This window comes from Miniopterus schreibersii, assembly GCF_964146895.1.
Source record: "Miniopterus schreibersii genome assembly, chromosome: 11".
Lineage (NCBI taxonomy): Eukaryota > Metazoa > Chordata > Mammalia > Chiroptera > Miniopteridae > Miniopterus > Miniopterus schreibersii.
In genome coordinates, this window is record NC_138111.1 from 7,141,620 (window position 1) to 7,162,865 (window position 21,246).

The following is a 21,246-nucleotide window of genomic DNA, read 5'->3' on the forward strand; positions in this document are numbered from 1 at the left end:
ATGCCAAAAGGTGTGCCTTCCTCCTCCTCCCAGGAGCCTCCTGCAAGGCTGGGTATTCAGGAAGAAATTCGTTCTAAAGAATTATGAGGCTCCTGCATTTTCTCGTCCACAAAGAAGGAAAGCTCAGCTGTGCGCCCTTTCCTTCCCTCCTCTTGGCACTTTCTGATTGATGATTGGAAATGATGGCAATACATAAACTATTTTTCTTTTTATTTTATGACCTGGTAATAGCAGTAACATATTTCCAGTAAATGTTTTCTATCGCAATAAAAAAGTTGTAACAGGACTAGAAATGGGTATAGTTAAACCCTAAAGAAATCACACTTTCGGAACTGTGGATTGAGGCAGTAACTCTGTAAATCATTTAACTTAGAAAAGGCCCCCTCCCCAAACAAAAAATCAGGGCAAGCAGCTGGTGTTCACATTTCGCGCTTGTCAGATAGGTACTTGCAAGTTAGGGCAGAGGGGGTGGGGGGGGCGTCAATTTTGACCCCCTCAGAACAGCTACCTCCTCTGTCTTCCCTCCTAGTCCCAGAGCCTACATCTTCACTTCTTTCTGAACTGATAAATCATCTCAACCTTACGATTTCTTTTTTTCAACCCAAAGGTCAAGAAGATTGTAGAATATTCTTTCTGGAATACAGCTCGGTAGTGTGGTTACGAGCACAGGCTCTGGAGTATCATGCCTCATCCTGGCTCACCGTGGGCACGTGACTCAACTACTTCACTTTTTTTATCTTCTCTGTAAATGGGGGTTATAATAGGGCCCGCCTCCTAGAATTTTATGATTCAGAGAGCCAATGCGTGTAAAACACTTTGTTAAGGGCCAGGAAGGACCTCAATGTCAGTCACTGTTGTTTTCAAAAAGGGCAAATTGAAGATTTGGTTAAATTTACATAGAGTTCTAACAAGTGACAGTTACGGAGTGTTTACACTGTGTTACACATAGTCTTTGCAGTTACTGCATGAAGGTTTAGATCACCTAACTTGCTGAATGTCGCATAGCTTCTGAAAGAGCCAAGATTTTCATCCAAGTCTTTTTGACACCAAAACTCAGGCTCTAACAACATGTCCACCTTCTAGGGTTTGATACTCGCTAGGAGCAGAGATGGTAAAACTTGGAGCAGTTCTGTCTCACTCCAGACGTGGCCTCCTTTGGCTGATAAAGATTTGGAGTGGAATGTTGAGCCTATGCTCTCAAAACTCAAGGACCAGGTAGAAAAAGAAGCATTTCCTTTCCCTAACTGCAGGCAGAGCAGCCTTCCCCTCCGCTGATCCTTATTTCGACTTTGTTACTCTTAGAGGATGAATAGTGGCTGCTGCTTCTGTGTCTGGTGTCCTTAACATACTCTAAAAATTAGGACTTTCCCACCCTTTGTAATTTCTGATTCTAGCTGACACCTCCATTAATGGTCCAGTGCAAGCTTTCTGTCGACTTGAGGACTACTGTGTAAAAGTGGTTTTGCTGTCCTATCAATAATAGTCATAATTTCCCCAATACTCTCATCAGCAGTGAATTGAGTCTTGCAGCAAAGAAATGGAAACCCCAGCGCAGTGGTTTTAAAGTGATTTGTCTTGTAGACGGCGTCTTATTTCAGTAAAATCAGGTCAGTGCAGCACTGCTGGGTCAGACTAAGTCTGATGAAAATTAGTTGGAGGAAATTGATCATTCGAACCTTAGGTTATTTTTAGCTACTTTAGCTTTGTAATATCTCTTTTTTAATTTATTTCCATTTGTTTTAATAAACTTTAGCCATCATTGTCAGGCAAATTAAACGCCTTCTCAATTTCAGCCAAGCCTTTGATAAGTGGTAAGACTGCTCTCTCCCCACCCCACAGTATCAGCTTCCTTTCATGGCTTTGGGGTTTGCTGTAGGGTAGTTATGGCGTTGTTTAAACACTTAAACCCACTCCTCATCCTCTGGCAGCCCCCTTTCTGGGGTTTGTTTATTGCACAGACTGGCCCCTTGACCAGTCTGTTCTTCATTGCTATTGAAAGTTAATGGGGGCAAAATTGCATTCCCAAACATTCGAACCTGAAGTGGCCAAGGCCGAACTTAGTTGATCTCTGGTGATCGGTTCAATTTAGTTACGATTTTTTGCCATTAGGCTGGGGTTGAATGATGGTGATTTGGTTGAGGCCAAATGTCTGAAGAAAATTGGCTCTCTGATAAGAGTGCTGTTATCAGAGGGGGCTACCTTCTCATTTACATTTAGATGAGTATTGATTATTTATTTACTCAGAGAAGTGAGATTCGTTTCCAATCTTATCTTTCTCGTCTCTGCTTGTCAGCAGAAAGAGAGATAGAGCTCCTGACATCAGGCCAAGATAACAGCACTTTGTAGTAAAGATAAAAGTTGGAATGGGCCTTTTTCTAGTCTTGACTGAAAGGATAAGTTTTAAAAATTAGAACTGATGGGTCATGCTTTCAAAACCTTTCCTGAAGGTTTTGCAGTTTAAGTAGGCAGGAGAATTGGTTTATTGGACCAGCCTTGGTCTTTCTTCTTTTGTAATAGGAATTGTATTTAATTCGATTATATTCAGCTGTTTCACCAAGAGCAAATTGTGTATTGGCTCAGAAGAGGCTAAAGTGTGACCTTATTGTCATGTCAGCTTGTTCCTTTTTTATTATTTAAACTCCAAATTATCCAGTCTGAGCCTCAGAGGGGGTATAAGCTACAGTGGTTATCACTCGAATATAATTCAGTGCTTATATTAAGATCAAGCAGAAAATGATTATAGTCGCCCCTAGAGGAAGAGTTATAAGCGATGGGACTGACACTTAACTGCAGACATTTTAGAAGAGCTGATGTTGGGTCTGAGCTCTCATATTGACAGCATCAGCTTGTCAGTGATGGCTTTGGCTCAGTGAGGAAATGGGATTCAGCCGGCCTGCCATAGAGCAGACAAGGTTTGGCACGGTTCCCTTTGAATGGGTCTCCCTGCCACCAGTGTCCTGCAGCCCATTGTCAACAGTGCCACCAGAAGTCTTACCAAAATATAAAGCAATTATGTCACTCCCCGGCTCTGTAGCACCCATTGCTTATAAGAGAGAATCCAAACCTTGACAAACTGTCTGTGTCAAGTATCCCAGCTGCAGCTTCCCCTCAAACCCTCACCAAGCCTACTAGGCCTTTTTGACGCTGAATTTCCCTTGGTCCATGTGGGCTATGCAGTAGCTCCTTGCCTTTGCACATGCTGTTTCCTCTAGGAATGCACTAATTCCCTCTTCTTCCCCTGCTCCAATTCCTCCTTCAAGACTGGGTTCAGATGTTTCCACCTCAACAAAGGGAAGTTCATTGTCCCCTCTTCTGTGTTCCCATAGCACCTTGTCCTGACCCAGGGAAGAATACTGTTGGGTATTTGTAACTTATCTGCTCACTTGTGTCTTGCCTCCCCAGCCTGCTTGAGGGTGGGGATCATTGATAATTCATCTGTGTCTGGGACATTGTTGATGCTCAAAAAAAGTTTAACTGGATGTATGGATGACATTATAACATCATATATCCTTTGATATCTGCGTTGCCATGGTTTGTTCTGTCACCATTTTTAGACTATGTTTGTAGGACGTGAGAGACTAGGGAGCTTGAGGGACTCTGGCTGCTGAACAAGTCTCTAATCTGAAATGCTGCCTGTGGCTTAAAAGCAAGCTAGTTTAAATGGATATGTTCCCTTTCCCACCCCACACGCCCACCTTGGACACCTGTGAGAGAGGATCTCTGCTTTGATGCCAGCATTCCCTGCCACTGTGTCTCTGCCCTTAATGGGGCTGTTAGTCTTTTGTGACTTTGGGGGTAGGGATCTGCCTACACCTCATGGCAGCCTGTCCTTGCAGTAATAGCAGCCATCACCAAGGGAGTTGAGGGTTGTCTCAATCCTCACAGCAGCCTTCTGAGGGAAGTTCAGTTATCCTCGTTTTACAGATGAAAAAATACACAGAGATTGAGTAACTTTCCCAGAAGGCATTGTTACTCCCTGAGAGAGTACAAAGACCAGGAGTTTTCTGCTCAAAACCTAGCCTTGCCTCTTATTTGCTCACACTTAACCTTCTTCTGGCTACTTTCAGATTAAAGCAGCTCTTTAAGTTGGTGAATGGAAGATAGTTGACACAAAGGCGTATCCAGGAAAGTGTTCAGCCTTTGACTTTTATCATTTTTCCTCAGACAGGAGGTCCTCAAACTTGTTCTGATGCTCAGCAGTCATAATGATAGGTTAATTCACTTATATCCCACTTCAATCCAGAATCGTTTGGAAAATGTACGTTATTATAGTAGGATAAAAAATACATGAATTAAAAACTACACAACGGGAAATGGCAAATAAAGATCCAAATGATTAAATAACACAGAAACATGTGTCCAGTCATCACAGTCGGGTCACACATTTAGTGCTGAACTTCCTAATGGGCAAAGGAGAAAGGGACACAGTATCAGTTAGTTACATGACTTATGTCCAAGTGTCTAAAAATACAGAAGAGTAAGCCCATTGATTGCTCCAAGGAAGTACAGCTCATCCTGCTTCCGAGGGCTGAAGGAAGTTTCTCCCATGGGAATTTAGGAATAAGGCACAGAGTGATGGAGGCGGTGGTATGGCTCCTCTCTCTCTGGGCTTCTGCACTTGTTTCCCATTGGATTTGCACCCTCAGCTGGCTCTCTGCTGTTAAGGAATTGCATACTAAAGCCTTTTATGTTTCAGTCAGAATTAAAGGGATCATGTTGAGGAAACTGGACTAGCACGTATGCATCACCCACCCAGCAGATACTACAGATTATCTTTGAAACTTCTGTGCTGAGGTGCTTGCTTTGGGTTTACAAAATCCCATAAAAGTCCTGCTCCAGTATTAGAACTTGGAACCCTCCCAAAGTGCCCAGAGCAGTCTTTTGTTCTAGCCCATTTGGTGGCCTGGTGTTACTGCAATAAATGTGTCACTGAAGTGCCCGACAGATCTCTTGTCACTGCAGAGGAGCTGCTTCCCAGAATCTCCCTTTTGTGCTTCCATGCTCTGTGAAGTGCAAGGCTTGTGGCTTCAGGAGCAGCTGTGACATTTTAAAACCTCTTTCCAAAGGGTGGATGTTGCCTTGAGAACTATGTCCTGTTCAGTGTGAAAGAGCGGGTTTTATAGTTTATATAATAATTTCTTTGGCAGAAGTATATTAATAGAAACTGACCTCACAGCTTGTCTTTTTTAAATGGTTTTGGACGCTGTTTTTTCTTTCCTTTCGTGTCAGCTGCCTTAAAATTAAACAAGCATTCGATAGAAACTATCGTTTGATAGATAGTAGATCTCGGTTGTCATAATCTTGACCATCATCAACAGACATTTATTAAGCACTTGTCACGAACGAGGCACCATGGTTCATATGTAACGTAGAGAATGCAGGCCCAGGCAGCCCTGGGGTGAATCCTGGTCCCACCACTTCCTGTGAGGCATTGCGCAAGTTACTTAGGCTCTGTAAATCACAGAACAGAGTCATACTCTTTAATCCTAGGGTGACAGTAAATTAAATGATCTATATAACAGGTCTAGCATAGTACTTGGCACATAGTAGGCCCTGTTAAGTGATCTGTTAGTATTGTTATAGTCTGATGATGAGTGATGATGGCTGACACTTAAATAACACTATTAATGCATCAGACACTGTTCTAACTGCTTTACAACTGTTACTCATTGAATCCTCAGACAAACCTTTGAGGACTCAGCCAGGACCAGCCCGAGGCAATCTGGCCCCAAGTCCATGGCCTGCATCATCACACAGTATTGCTTCTCATCTCTACCCTGCCTCTCATTACACAGTATGGCCTGAAGTTATCAATCTGCCTTTTCAGAGGAAAATGTGTGAAATAGTCATTCTGTGTGAAGATAAGTTATCCAATGTTTGGGCAAGAATTAGGAGACAACTTGATATTTGGAACAGGGAATTTTCCATTTGGTTTAAATCTCTCATCTACAGTTTAACCACCCTACCTTCCCCAAAGCTAAAACCCATCAGTCCTTTGCTGAGTTCAGAAGTGGGTTTCCAAGTTGTTATTTGGCTTTTAGGGAAGAGCAGAGAGTACCGAGAACAGATGACACTCAAAATTTCAGTTACTAACAAAACTAGGCACACATGGGAATATTCTTAAGGAAAGGTGGGAGGGAGTCTTTCTGAATGGATGGACAGATAAGGTGATTCTGTCCTCATAAGGGCCCGGGTACAGCCATAGCATGGGCTATTTAGTATGTGTGAATTTCCTTAAATTCTTTCAGATCATTTTTCATTTTGAATTTATAGAAACCAGAAGTTAATTGACTCAGAACCCAAATGAACCCACAAATCTATAAAAATCTATACTTATGGTATAAACTATGGCCTCTTTATAATTGGCCAATAGTTTATAGTTTGCAAGAGGAAGAAACGTTCAGAAGATAGGCTTTAGAGTCAAAGATCCTTGGGTTTCATTTTCCCGTTTCTACTTCCTAACTTTGAGATCTTGGGCAAGTTACTTTGCCCTGCCAACCTCCAAGGTCCCAATCTGGCAAATGGGAATAATACTCTCTAAGAGTTACTGTGAGGATTCAGTAAGGTAACGTATGTAGAGTGCTTCTAGTATCATGGTCATTCATTAAATGAGAGTCATCATCATACTAAACTTCAAGGAGAAAGTCCTAAAGCTACTTTCTGGAAACAGACTATTTCAACAGAAATATCTGCAACACCCAAGGACAAGAAAGTAAATGTTGAGTGATGGCATTTACGGCTTTGACAGTGATGCAGGGACTTGTGTTTAGGGATACAGGACCCTTCTTAGCACTCCCTACCTCCCCTGGCTTCTTCCCTCATCCATGTTTCCTAGGCAGCTGCAGTGACTGGAAGGAGAAAGTGTGCAAAAGAGACCAGCCTGAAGTACACCCTAATGCCGCCACTGGTTGGCTCCCAGCGATCAGGAAAGGGGTGGTTTACTTACAATCCGGCTGTCAGGCAGGCAGCTCAAGAAGCCCAGTGACCTGTACACTGCACTCGAAGTCACAGTAAGCATTCTAGGTTGCAGGGTTGCTTACGATGAAAATATCGATCTACATAAACAAATAGTGTCTAGTTTTGATTAAATTTTGTATATGACACAAAGACCCATTGGAGACGCCATGATATGTGATAATTATAGTATCCTCAGAAAAATGGCATGGTAAGAAATCAGAGGACTTGTATTGTATATGATGTTTAGTAAATTATAAAAGTAGCCTTTATTATAGAAATGTGAAAAATACAGAATAACACTAAAGAAAAATAAAAACACTCATTTTCTCACTGTCCAGTATGACCACTGTTCACATTTTGGAAACAACCTTTCAGTATTTTTCCCCGTGTGACTTTACATATATTTTTCATAATTGCAGTTATCCTGCACATATTTTGTTATAATTTTATTTCATAAAATAGCATATTATAAACATGTTTTATAAAATTAAATATTTTTACATCATTACTTTTAATATTTCACAATATTTTGTTTAACTGTATTTTTCACAATATTTTATTACATCTAGGTTTTTCCCTGTTTTTAGCTATCATGAAAAAATGATTTATTGTAGCTAAACTTTGTACCCAGATATCACTGAAAATTCATAGAAGCGGATGTCAGTGCCTTACACACAGTGTTACTGAGAGTTATTGGAGGTGAGACAGTCAGAGCTTGTTTAATAGGCCAGTGTCTTAGAAAGCAGCTCTCTAGGTTCAAGGGGGACTCCCTCCAGTGGGCTGAGGACGCCCACAGCTGTGAAAGGTGGGTGGTAGGGAAGGTGCATAGGAATCTCTCACCAGCTAAGTTTTCTTAAAGTTCAGCTGGGCATGATTTTCCTGTGATTACTTCCACCAGTGAATGTGAAGGCATGCAGTGATCAGCAGCAGACATGCCTGGCAATTGACAAATGTTGTCACTGACAGGTGACAGGTAGCAGAGACCAAGAATTATCTGCATTTCCATACCTTTATGTGCTTAGTCTTTTTGAAATTAAATTTAATTATGTATAATGTTGAAATACAATACATTCTTGACCTGAATACAGAGTATGAGAGTTTATAAGAATTGTGCAGACTTCTGAGCATGTACTTGCTTAAATACACAGTTATATGTGTTTTGAGCATTGTTTACTTAATAAAGGTTTAAAAGCTGTAAATATCATAAAAAGAACTGAATGTAAGAACTCAAAACTGGCAGAAATGCTGATGAAATTAAGTTAAAGAAAAGTTCAGATATACCATGGAACTACAGTGCCACAGATGAACATAGACTATGGGAGAGGAAAATGACTTGAGGTGAGCGAATTGCCTTCGACTGATGAAGAAGCACAGGTTAAGTTGACAGCAGCTCAAGGACATATCTAAAAGTACTGGTTCCTCCTGGGAGGCCTCAGCTCCCCTCAGATCGCTCACACCTCTCCGCTGTCTGACCACACACGCCTTTCTGGTCAAAACAATGAGACAGTTCCTTACGCCTCTAATCTTTTCAATAACCATTAACAACAGGAGCAGTCTTTTGAATCTGATCATTGGACCCGTTAGGTGTTATCTGAGAACAAGATTGTCATTTGGCTTGACAAAGAAATACAGGAATAAATGTATAAAATGTCCCAGTGTTTTATTAAGATCTGCCAGAACCCCCTGTGTGAGGATAGCCAGTATTCCTGTTTCCAGGATTATTAAACCTTTGTCTTTGTGTTTTCACAAATGTTTCAATAAAAACATGAGTCAGCATCCACTGTCCTATAATGATAACCCAGAAACCTGAGATTTGTTTTAACCTCACCTGATTTTTAAATTTTATTTTAATTTTTGGAATATCATGTCAGAGTTCTAAACATACCTTATTCCTGCTCAAATTGATTGTTCATTGCTATATAATGATTACTAATAACTACTTTTGTAGGAATGTGTGGTTACTAAGTATTTTTCCTTTCTGTACTTATTTCTTTATACTTAGAGTGTGTCATTGCCACTGTTCATAATAACCCTTCAGGGTATAAGTATTCCTTATTAGGGAACAGGCTCAGAAAAGGGTAGGTTACATGCTCATATCTGAGAAACCATGTACCACATTGCGATTACAGGTCAGCCTGACCCAAAGGCCATCTACCTCTCACCTTGTTTCAGGGAGAACTGAGCAAAAACAGACTTGATAGTAGAACAGACAAGTGTGTGAAACCTTGTGTGAAAAATATCCAAACTCTCCCCATCCTGGATAGCTAGACCCTCAAGACAGACTTCAGCATTTTCCTAACGCTTTAACAGCTTTTTGCCAGTATGTGGTGTTTTTACAATGTAAAGTTCAGTGTTTCAGACTTCCTCCCCTCCTCCTGCCCCTTTGATCTTCCAGGCCCTCAGTACCGCCTGGAGAAGCAGAGTGAACCCAATGTCGCCGTGGACCTGGAGAGCACTTTGGAGAGCCAGAGCGTTTGGGAGTTCTGCCTGGTCCGCGAGAACAGTATGTTGGCCTCCTTGCTCCATGCCTGCTTTGTCCATTGTAAACGTGCTTAGAAGTCATGTGTTTGGGGACACTGGTCTGGCTTCCCTAGGCAGATTTCAAGTGACTGTTTTCCAAGGCAGACCTCAGCCTTCCTGCCAAAAGTGTATCCTGAGGTGAAATGATTGATTTCATGCTTTTTGGTAAAAAGACTGCATCCTGTTTAGTTCTCTGTGATTAATATTTTTTTATTAAACTGTATCTTCCTAAGGTAGGATCAGTCCTGGAAACAGCTTAGAAATATGAGGCCTTTTCTCAAGCAAAGGCAATTTTGTATATAAAGCAACTGGCCCTGTCAGTATCACTGTTCAGATATCAAGTTTTGAAAATTCTGACTGTGTGTACTCTTAGCAGGAGGCGTGTAGGAGATCCTGGTGCTATCTTGCAAGCCTCTTTAAAACTTCAGTTAATTTCCTTTTATTCTCCCTTTAGTTGTCCCGAGCTGTGAATCTTTGCCATTCCTCACCTCTGTACTCCCATTGACTTAAGGAGCAAGTGACATGTGAAAATTGAGATTGTGATAGCCAGCTCTCATGGTCATTCTTGCTCCCGGGCCTTTACACAGGCCGTTTATTCTGTGCGCAACACTCTTCCCCCTACTCTGGCTAACTGTTTGTTATCCTTCATCTCAGTTTAAATGTCACATTTTCAAAGAGGCTATCTGTGCTCTCCCTGCCCCCCTTCATTTGGGTCCCTCATTATATTCTGTCATAGAACATACTACTTTTTATTCATTGCATATATATTTTTGTTCATAATTATATATTTTTCTCAGTGATCTTTTGATGTCTATTTCCCCCACGAGATTTTAGGTCTGTGAGGGCATCCCTGATCCACACCAGGTTGCCCTTCATTAATTCAACTAATATTTACTCCTCACCTACTATAGACTGTATACTTTAGGAGCTTTGTAAATATATAGGGTGAGGCAAAAGTAGGTTTGCAGTTGTGAGTATGTGAAACCGTTTATTCTTGTATTATTTATTCATTATATTATTTTCCATACAAACTACTCTAAACCTACTTTTGCCCCACCCTGTAGATTGAATGAGTGAATGAATAGTAGTTTTTCCGTCATGTCACTGACCGTCTAAGCAAGGCTGCTGCTCTTTGGCCAGGGCCCCTGACAGCCTCTTCTAGAGAGGCATGTGCAAAACTCACCAGGAAGGTGAAATGTGCTCTTTACATTTAGCAGCAAATTCTCAAAGGCAGAAGGTTGGTGTCCCTGAAGTCTGTAACCAGTTATAAGTATCTTATATAAATACACAAAAAAATAAAAATCATTTGGATTCTCAAATGGTCTAAAAACTTCAAATAAGTATTAAACATTTGTAAAATGTTCATCCCTATCAACAATCTAAGATACAAACATTTTAAAGCAACAGTGTAATACTTTTTACCTATCAAACAAGTCAGGTATTTTAAAAAGAGTCCTCATTGCTGGGGAGAATACAGGGAAATGGGTATATTCATACACTGGTGACTATAGTGTAAGTGAACATAATGTATCTGGAAGTATCAAGAGACCTAAAAATGTTTACTCAACATTTCTGCTTTTGGAATCTGTCTTAAAGAGAAAAGATTTAAAATGCAATAAAGATTTATGTATAATGATAGGTGTTAGATGTTTATAATATTTGTATATAGGACATCTATATAGTATTCCTATATGGGAAAATTATGTAGGTCATCACCTTTTGGTAAAGTCAGACTAAGTAATTTGAACAAGTTCTCCTGCTGAAGGTAACTTAAAGCTGATTAAAATATACAAATCATAGAAAATTACTAATGACCGATATCTGGGAGAAGATTGAACTAAAGAGGTGAGATGAATACCTACATCCAATCTTGTCCTGATATCATTTGAATTTGAAGGCTGCAGTATTTAAAGAAAATTTTACAGCCTTTAAGTTCATGTATTACAAAAGAAGAAAGGCCAAAAAGTAATAAGCTAAGCATTTAGCTCAAGAAATTATAAAACAAAACAAATAAAAACCTAAAGAGAGTAAAAGGAAGGTAGCCATAAAGACAAGAGCAGAAATTAATGAAATAGAAAATTTAGGGACATCAAAACCAAACACTATTTTTTGAAGACTAACAAACTTGCTGAACCACTGAGGAAATGGATCAGAAACTTGGAAGAGAAACAGATAATAGAGAAACACAAATAGTAACAGGAATATAAGAGGTACACTACAGATCCTATAGTCATTAAATAGATAATATAATGTTATTTTTAAAAACTCCATCCCAGAAATTGTGAAAATGTAGATAAAAAAGGAAAAAAAAAAAACATAGAACAACTTACCAAAATTGACACAAGAAGAAATAGAAAACTTGAATGTTCCCATAACTATTTTGAAAATTTGAGTTCATGATTAAAAACCTTCCCACAAAGAAATCTCAGTCCCAGACAACTTTACTGGCTAGTTCCATCACTTAAGGAAGAAACAGCTTGTCTTACATCAGCTGTTCCAAAGAATAGAAAAAGAGGTTACTCTCCAGTTCATTGTAAGAGGCTGTCACAATCTTCTTACCAAACCCTATAGAGACCACACAAGACAGGAAATTTTCAGACTAATCTTCTATAAATGCAAATATCCTAAACAAAATATTAACAAACTGAATTCAGCATTATATTAAAAGAATATAACATCCCCACATTGGTTTTATTCTAGGAGTGCAAGGTTAGTTTAGCAATAAAAAATCCTATTCAGTGTAATTTGCCACAGTAACAGATTAAAAGGAGAACCGCCATCTCAGGAGATGTGGAATGTTCTTCAGTCATTATAAGTTATGTTTACCAAGAGTTTTCCTTATATCAAATGACTTTGATGTAATAATGTTTTACAGAGTTGAGATTAGTCTCACTGTGTTATTTTGTATCCTTGGACAGTTTAACTTCTCTTGGGTAGTTTTATCTGCCCTCATAAGGTTGATTGGAGGATTCAGTGAGTTTTAATAATCATAAAGCTCTTAGAATGGTGCCTGGCACATAATAAACAGTAAATGTTAACTGTAATGAATAAATAATGAAAGAGCAGCATTCTGTGACTGACAGCAGATGGGCCACAGTTGTGGAGGTCTAGAATCATAGAACTCTCAGGGCCCTCGAGGAGGTGTGTGATGGGGGGAGGGAGAAAGAGCGGGGAGCGGGCAGGTCTGTAAGTCTGTGCCACAGGACCATAGAATTCGGAGCAGGGTGCTTTCCAGCCAGTGTGTTTTGGTGTTCCAGGAGAGATGTGCACCTTATAAGTAATACCATTTGTTGAGAAGACTGCCATAGGGTGGATGGATATAGTTTTTCAGTTTTTCTTCTGAGAAGGCCTCACTTTTTATATAAATGACATCAAAAGATATTTTTTAAATTTTTTATTCAGGCCTTCTATTGTAAGGCATTGCGCTAAACATTTTGAAAATGTGCTCTCTCGTAATTTTCACAACCACCCTGTAAGATATTCTAACTGTAGAGAAAAGATGGTGATTTGCCCAAAGTTAGCTCGCTGGTAAATGATAGAACCAGAATTTGAAGTCAGCTATCTGATTCCAATGTCCACCCTGAGATTGATAAAACAACCCAAATTTCCAACCCTGAGGATGGTGATGACAATTGTCTTTATACTCTGAGAGAAGAAGCTTGCAAAGGAAACTGGTATGACAAGAGTTTCTGCCTAGGGGCTAAAAGTTAACAGTTGTGCTTGGATCTTGGCCTAAATAAGAAAATGACAAGCCAGAGTCCTTGAGCTTTCCAGTTTGGATTCCTGTCTGATAATCTTCTGCATCCTTCAGCCAGCTGTCTGCTGCAAGCTGGAATCAGCCCAGAAGCAAGCATGAGTACTTAAGGAGAGGATGTCACGGTAGAAGACTGCCATTCTTGCCCAAGCATCTGTGTAAACCCTGGCACCAAACTGAGCCTCAGTTTCCTTTTCTTGCCAATGTTGCCAGTGACCTTTTACCACTGATCCTATGTGGGTAACCCATCCAGCTCCTTAGAGGAAAGATGCAGCATGAACCAACTTTTTCTTTCCTCAGCTTTAAGAGAGAAATGGGAATTTCCTATTGTCAGGGCTAAAGTAGGCCTGAAATTGCCCTGGCTTTATGGGATACCAAGGAAATGTGAGACACAGTGTCTTTCCTGTCTTATCACTCCCTAGCCTGTCCTTACAGGAGTGCAGAATAGTGCTTGAAGCCCAGTCTTTAGAATCGGGCAGACCCTGGGTGAACCACTACAGCCTCTGATGTTGCGCAAATCATGTCCTCTCTGAGCCTTAGTTTCCGGTGTAAATGGAGGTGGATTAGTCTCTTTTACAGATTTGTTGAGGTTTAAATGAGATACAAATGCTCTCCTTAAAACAGCCTTTTAGACCAGGTTGGCCATCATCTGTATCTTACAGAAGAAGAAACTGTTGCTTAGAGGGGTGATCTGTTCATCATCACATGAATAATAATTGGGGGCCTGGAAAACCATGTCTTCTGTCCATTAGTAAATCTAGTGAAACAGCTAAATCTAGTTATTTTATTTCCTAAGTAGAAGTTGCTACAGAAAGAGGCTTCAAGTTCTTGAAACATCAGTTGAACCTTCTTTTCAAGGAGACCTTCCATTGTTTCAGTAACTTACTGAAATTCTTTTTTTCTTTTTTTTTTTAATATATCTTTATTGATTTCAGAGAGAGGAAAGGAGAGGGAGAGAGATAGAAACATCAATGATGAGAGAGTCATTGGTAGGCCACCTCCTGCACACCCCTGACTGGGGATTGAGCCTGCAACCTGGGCATGTGCCCTGACTGGGAATCGAACCCCAGTCGCCTGGATCCTAGGTCAACGCTCAACCGCTGAGCCACGCCTGGGGCCGGGCTGAAATTCTTAATTTAGTCTTTACAGAGGAAGGGCCTCAACTCGAGGCAGGCAGTCCCTAGATCAGTGGAATGTGGCAGGGGAGAGTATCTCTGGGTCTCAGTCTGTGGGAGCCCTCTTTCAGCTCCTTTAGTTTCCCCTGAAGACCCAGGAGAGGAGGCATCTCCTAGAGGCCTCCCCAGATCACCTGGCTGCCATTCCCTGGGTTCAGGTAGAGCCCCCTCCTTCCCTTCTCTGCTCACTGATTCTACTGGATGGATTTGCCCACTCCCACACTGGACTGTCCCCACCCCCCCCAGGGCAGGAACCAAGTCTCAGTTCCCTCTGCATCCCGGTGTCTGTGGCCAGGTGTGGTTCATTCCCTTGGATGGAGTGAGCCTTCTGAGTCCCTGACCTCTCACTGGGACTCCAAGGGGCTTGGGTGAGCATCTTTATCTCTAGGGGCTGCTTCGTGGTGGTACTTGGGTTTCACGCCCCCCACCCCCAGTACTACTAAATAAAAAAGGTGGGCGGGGAGGCACAGTACCCTTAGACAGTGAGTGACTGTTTGCTTTATCCTGGTGTGTTTCCAGCTCCTCTTCCTGGTGCTCATTCATGGTGTGCAGATCCCTCCTCCATGTGTTTGTGCTCTGTGCCAGCCCTGGAGCCTCCCTGGTGGTTCCACTTGGCTTCTGGAGGCTTTGCCTTCTTCAGTTACAAATTACTAATCTCTCCAGTTTCTGTCATGTGACTTAAAAACCGAGCCTTTAAAGCCTCTGTTATTATACCACACCAGCAGTCTTCAAATGCAAAAGAAAAATGTGATCGTGCAAATAAACTCTGTACAAACGGAGATGGCTGGAGGTGATCAGGCCTTATTTTAGGCTGAGTTTCTGCTGAAAGCCAGTTGCATGTCTGGCTTCGGTGAGGGAAAGTGTTCACTGAAAGGAATTTTCTATTCGGGTGAGAGTTTATTCAAGTAGAATTGGATAATAGCTCCCTGCTTGCCACATGCCAACAGAATTTAAATGAAACAGAAATAGTATCCCCTATGTGAGAATGAATATCTGTGTTTCTCTGCCTCCTGCCAGTTAGTTAATGTGGGTTGGTTGCTGGTATGTTGTGGGGGGAAAGCAAGGTGTTTGGAGCCACTGTGTGACCTTGGGCAAGTCCTTCTGTGTGAGCTTCATTTCCCCATCTGTAAAATGTGATGGTAGTCCCTACCCTGTGGGGCTGTTATGCAGATTAAATGAGATTGTGCACATTAAAAGCACATAGGTAAGTGCAAGGCACAATGCAAGTATTGACCATTCCTAGTGTCTGTCTGCCTGAGATGCAAGGCCAGCACCTGTGCCCAGAGACCCCAGCTAGTCTGCGCATGTGTGTATGCTGGCCTTTTCCTTCCATTATTCCTGTTTTCCCTCTAGCCTCTTAGACTTCCCACAGGCCCCTGTGGGCAACAGCCAGCACCAAGGGTAAGTGATACCTAGGCAAAAACCAGTGCTGACCTGGTATTAGATGCAAACTTGTGCCCTGTCCACACCTACTTCTTCAGTAATGAGTGTTTGAATTGTGCTATGTGGGCTGAAAAATTCCACATGAATTGCATTTTTCACTCTCACCCCTTCTTGAAAGTTCCCCCCTTTTCATTTTATCATTAGGTAGTAATTAGTATTCAAGGGAAATTGGTCTTAATATATTAAAATTGGTTAAGTGCATTTAGACCTGTACCACAGCCAATGTCTTATTGGAAAATGTAATTGGGGACTCTGTGTATGTAATTAATTGAATTACAATTAAGAACTTTCATTAAGCGATACACTGGTACATTAGAGCAGTAAGGAAACATGTTTGACGAGCCACAAACCCCACATGGGCTCTAAGTGAGGGCACAGGGATTTGTATCCCATTGGTCGGCTCCTGGCCCCAGAATCCGCCCTGCAGCCCCTACTAATGCTTTGGTAATGGCATCGGTGACATTCCTGCAGTGACTCCCCTGATCAAGGTGGGTTCTTGCAGCACATGTGCGCTCTTTCTCCCTGGCACTGGAGTCAGGGAGAAATGCTGTATACAGTGTTGATCGTATGTCACAGTTCTTAGATATTCTATTATTGTAAACAAAAATTGTAACTTGACACGTAAGTTATCAAAAATGCCCAGGCTCTTTAGAAGACCCCATTACTTTTCCTGTGTTTCAAACCTTAGCACAGTCATCGGAGGAAGAGGAAGTGATGGGAATTCTGTCATCAAGCTAACTTCCAACCAAACCTGGATGACTCAGTGGTTCAGACCCTCGATGGTCACCCTTCATCCTCTGAAGGGTGGTTGGCTTCGCTGTGGGCACATATTTGTTCACTCATCCCCCAGACATTGGTGGCATCATCCTCTGGGCCAGCCACTGTGAGTCAGATAGTGAGTAAGGGAAGAATGGTGCAGGACAAGGGACTGCTCAGGTGAAGTCCTTAGGAAGGAGCTGGCATACTTGGGAATGAATGAATGAATGAAGTGGAGTGAAATGAGCAAGGAAGTGAGTGCTGAGAGAAGAGACTGAGGGATGGGCAGGGCCTAGAATGTGGAGCCTAAAAGCGCCCCCTTCCCTGATCTGCTCTTTTTAGAAATTCCACAAACCTGAAACCATTTCTTTCTGATCACCTTGTAAAACAGGATTACTCTGATTTACTGAGGGTCTGAAATCTCCCTATGGAAAGGCTCTAACTCCAAGTGTTTAATCAATTAGGCACTGGCAGCGGGATCTCTGCCCTGGTCGTAGCATGGCAGATTCAGGGAGGGCTGTATCCTACAGTGTGATCCCGGTGGCTTTGAAGAGATTAGTGCAGAGGGGTACGCATGTGTGCATGCGCCTGTGTTAAAGTATATCACCTATTGATTATTTTTTAGAGACCAGAAAAGATGACTAGTAGCCAAAGGGAAGTGTTTAATAGAAGAGAAGTTTGGGGCTTATAAGGCTTTGGGGACTTAAAAGGCCTTTGGAAGAAAAAAAAGTGATGGCTGTAGAAAGCTAAGGGAGCTTTTCTCCATGACGACGCATGCATCCTGCTCTGAGTAACGAGAGAGTGTTAGGTTGTGTCCCTGGTTCTTTGTTCTGGCAAGGCCAGGCATGATTGGTTTCTCCTTAGGTACTTTATGGCCCATTCCCAGCCCATGTGAGGAACGTGTTTACACAAAGGGTTGTGTGGTGGTTAAGGAATTAATTTTTGGAATTAGACCCACCTAGGTGCAGTTCCTAGATCCAGCTTATACTGGTTATATGGCTATATTAGCAGGATGACATTCTCTAAACTAGCAGGGGGTTCATTTAAAGGGTGTGAGAAGGTTAAATAAGCTAATATATTTAAAGCGCTAAGCATAGTGTCTGGCACATAGTAAACACTGAGTAGTAAATGTTAACTGCTATTGTAGTTGTTGAGGAAGGACCCCAGTCTGGTAATGTGTCTGAATGGAAAACTAGAAATGGTGTGTTAGGTTTGAGGTAAATACAAGGGATGGCATACAAACTCGTGTAGAGTTATGTTAGCCTATGTTGCAGCAGACTTCATTCATGCCACCAGCAGCATGTATTGAACATCTGCTGTGTGCTCTGTAGGATAGAATGTTCCTGCCTCAAAGGAACGCACCGGCCAGGAGAGAAGTGCAGGTGCTTATCATGGAAGAGGCTTACACCAGGGGCCGTCAGAGCTGCGGGGTTGCAGGAGAGGGGTCAGGGAAGATTCTAAACTAGACCTTGAAGGGTATAAATATTAAAGAGTGGAAAGGGCGTCTGGCCAGATAGTATAACCTGAGCACAGTCCAGCTAGGCTGCAGCAGGGATGGTTCTACGTGGCGAGAGCAGTGAGGCTCCCTCCACCTCCCGCCATGTTGTTTTCAGCTACTCCTCTTCACACACATTTTGCTGCGGCCAAATGCAGACTCTTGCTGTTCCCTCTCTATGGGCTCACACTTTGGGCTTCATGTTTTCCCCACACTGTTCCCTCTGTGGATTTCCTACCCCCTTCCCGTCACCTGGGAGTCCTGCTCCGTCCCACGTTCCTCTAGCCCAGGAACAGGCAGCCACATCGTCATGCTACAGGGACTGTGAAGGTGAAGGTGTAACAGTGGCCACCGATCTTCTGGCTGAGTTACAGAGTTGGCATTGACCCTTTTGGAGAAGGAATATTGGAGTTAATTTAACTTATAACTAGATTAGAGCTTTTAGACAGTCTAAGACTTATTGGACCAACCACAAAATGAAGTTTAAAGTCCCATGTAGTTTGTATCTCCGGACACAAAACATCTGCCAATAGCATACAGTAAGTTCATCTGAGCTTTGACTTAACGATTAATTAGTTAAAATTTGCCTTGATCACCTGACAACAAGTCTATTACTGAATATGTGTAAAAGCTTTCTATCTGTGTTTGTTGTCAGGTATGTAACACAAATACACAGCTGTACCTGTACTTTTATGTCCCATGGTTGTCCACATGGACACCCAGGGACAAGAAATCATGGCATAGGACATTAAAGGCAGTGGTTCTCAACTTTTTGGTGTTAGGACTGCTTTACACTCAAGAATGAGTGTTTGTTTACTGGGTTATATCTACTTATTAGGAATAAAAACAAATTTTTTAATATTTATGAATTCATTAAAAAGGCAATAAATTTATTACATGTTAACATAAATTTTTATGAAAAAATGCCTGCTTAAAAAATTTAATGAGAAGAGTAGGATTGTTTTATTTTGTTTTCTTTCCCTGAAGAGCATTTATTTTCATTTCATCAGGAAATAAATTATTGACTAATCACCTGAACCAGTGGGCACTGTTTTATATTTTTGCAAATTTCTGTACTGCCTGACCTTATGGAAGGTACCTGGATTTGTGTATCTACTTCTTTTTTTCTTTTTTTTATTTGAGGGAGGGAGGGAAGAAAATAACAACAGGAACATCAATGTGAGAGAGATACATGAAACCTAGGTATGTGTCCTGACTGGGAATCGAACCCGTGCCCTTTCGGTGCACAGGACGATGCTCCAACCAACAGAGCCACACCAGCCAGGGCCGCATATGTACTTCTGCATTCAGTCTGTTACAATACATTGTTTCAGTTGAAGTATATGAAGAAAACATGGCCTAACATAGGTTTTTGGAAAAGGGGAAGTATTTCAACAGCCTTTTCAGGTAATAGTGGCTATTAATTTTCATTACTATACCAAAACTTGAATGATAGTTTCTTAAAGGTTAGCTGCAATGTGGACTCAGAACCATGTCAGGGAACTTGAATTACTTTGTGCACTTGTAAGGTAATAGGTATGGAAAGGGCAAATAATGTCTTACTGTTGTTATGATGAAAATAGTATGGAGATTATGGAGCCCTGGTGGGTTCTTGGGGACCTCCCCCACAGTGAGGCCTGGACTGCCCTCCAGAACCACTGGCTTAGAGCTTACAGTTGCCCCCAGTGTCCCCCCCTTACTGCTGCTGCTCTAGGGATGCGCTGAGGTGGGGACCTGGCCCAGCTCTGCCTCGGCCTAACAGCGGAATCGTGGGCAAGGTTTTGAGCCACTCTTGACCTGTGGGGTCAGAGTTAGGTTGAATCTACATCTCTGAACTCTGTGTCTAGTTCTTTCCAGTGTTAAGCCCCAGGCCCACTTCCCAGCCCTTAGCTCTCTCTCAGTACCCCTCCCCTCCCCTCCCCTCCCCTCCCCTCCCCTCCCCTCCCCTCCCCCCCCTCCCTCCCTCCCTCCCTCCCTCCCTCCCTCCCTCCCTCCCTCCCTCCTTTCCTTCCTTCCTTCCTTCCTTCCTTCCTTCCTTCCTTCCTTCCTTCCTTCCTTCCTTCCTTCCTTCCTTCTTTCCTTCCTTCCTCACTCTCTTGCTTTTTTTTCTTTCCTCCCCCTCCCCCCTCCCTCCCTCTCTCTCCCCCTCCCTCCCTCTCTCTCCCTTCCTCCCCCCCTCTCTCTTTTCAAGCTGTAGACTCCACCTGCCACCTCCTTCACCTCACCTCTGCTTTGCTTTGCCCCATCCTGCCCTGGCCTGGTTTTGCCATTAAGGTCTGTGTCATTGCCTGCACCCTCCTTCCTAATTCCTTACTTCAGAGAGTCAAGCTTCTTCCTCTCTCCGCCTTCTGTCCCTAACCCGTTCTGCATTGGGATGTACTCTGTCATTCTTCCAGAGCCTGTTTGTCAGACCATTTGAGACCTGATGCCTGAGTCACTTTTAGGCCCCACCCCAAAATTTGATCTATTACAATACATCTTTGAGTTATTGCAGCTTGAGCGTTTTGACACAATACATTATGGTAATCCATGGCTCATGGAGACATTAACACTCCGACTTTGACAAAATACATCGTGAAGTCTTTGAAGGCACCATTACAATTTATCTTGTCATTCACCAGGAGACCCAGTTCAGCATTAATGTAGATGAACACAGTGTGGCTTTTGTTTCATTTAATTGCTTGTGACCTTTTTAATTGCTAATTTAACAAAATACCAAAGGGTTATATTTCAATTAAATTAACAGTTTGGGAGTGGTTTCTGTTAATATATTTATTTTTAAGACCTTCTGGTTATCTCTGCTTTTTACTTTGAGTAGATAAAAGTGTCTTCTCTTGAACAGAGGTGGGTTTTTAAATGTGAAGTTGATAGTACAGTAATGATTTTAATATGCATGTGAGGCAGTGCTGAGCATATTTCATATGTGGCTGGGTTTGCTCCTTTCTAGAAGGATGTAAACAATAAAGGTGCATTTGCAAAGTCATAGAACTTTTCTGGTTCAAAACATACTTTGGTGTCATGATCTGCTTCTGAAGACCAGGAACCCTGCCTTGTCCTCACCAGTGTTCCTCCACAGTCTAGCATACTGCTGGCCCGGGGGGAGTGGTGGCAGGTTCATGGCTGACTGATCTGTGCACACAGGCATG

At 42.1% G+C, this 21,246-nt stretch overlaps 1 protein-coding gene across 12 annotated transcripts in view; it reads left to right on the forward strand.

The window, feature by feature from the left end:
* The window catches only part of MAPKAP1 (MAPK associated protein 1), a 202,410-nt gene that overhangs the window by 141,014 nt on the left and 40,150 nt on the right, over positions 1–21,246 (forward strand). For 9 of the 12 annotated variants that reach the window (XM_081150443.1, XM_081150440.1, XM_081150439.1 and 6 more), the window contains one exon: positions 9,353–9,460. The exons of the other annotated variants lie outside the window; for them this stretch is intronic. In XM_081150443.1, the coding sequence (XP_081006569.1) occupies positions 9,353–9,460 (108 nt within the window). The remainder of the gene's footprint in view (positions 1–9,352; positions 9,461–21,246) is intronic. 12 annotated transcript variants of the gene reach the window in all.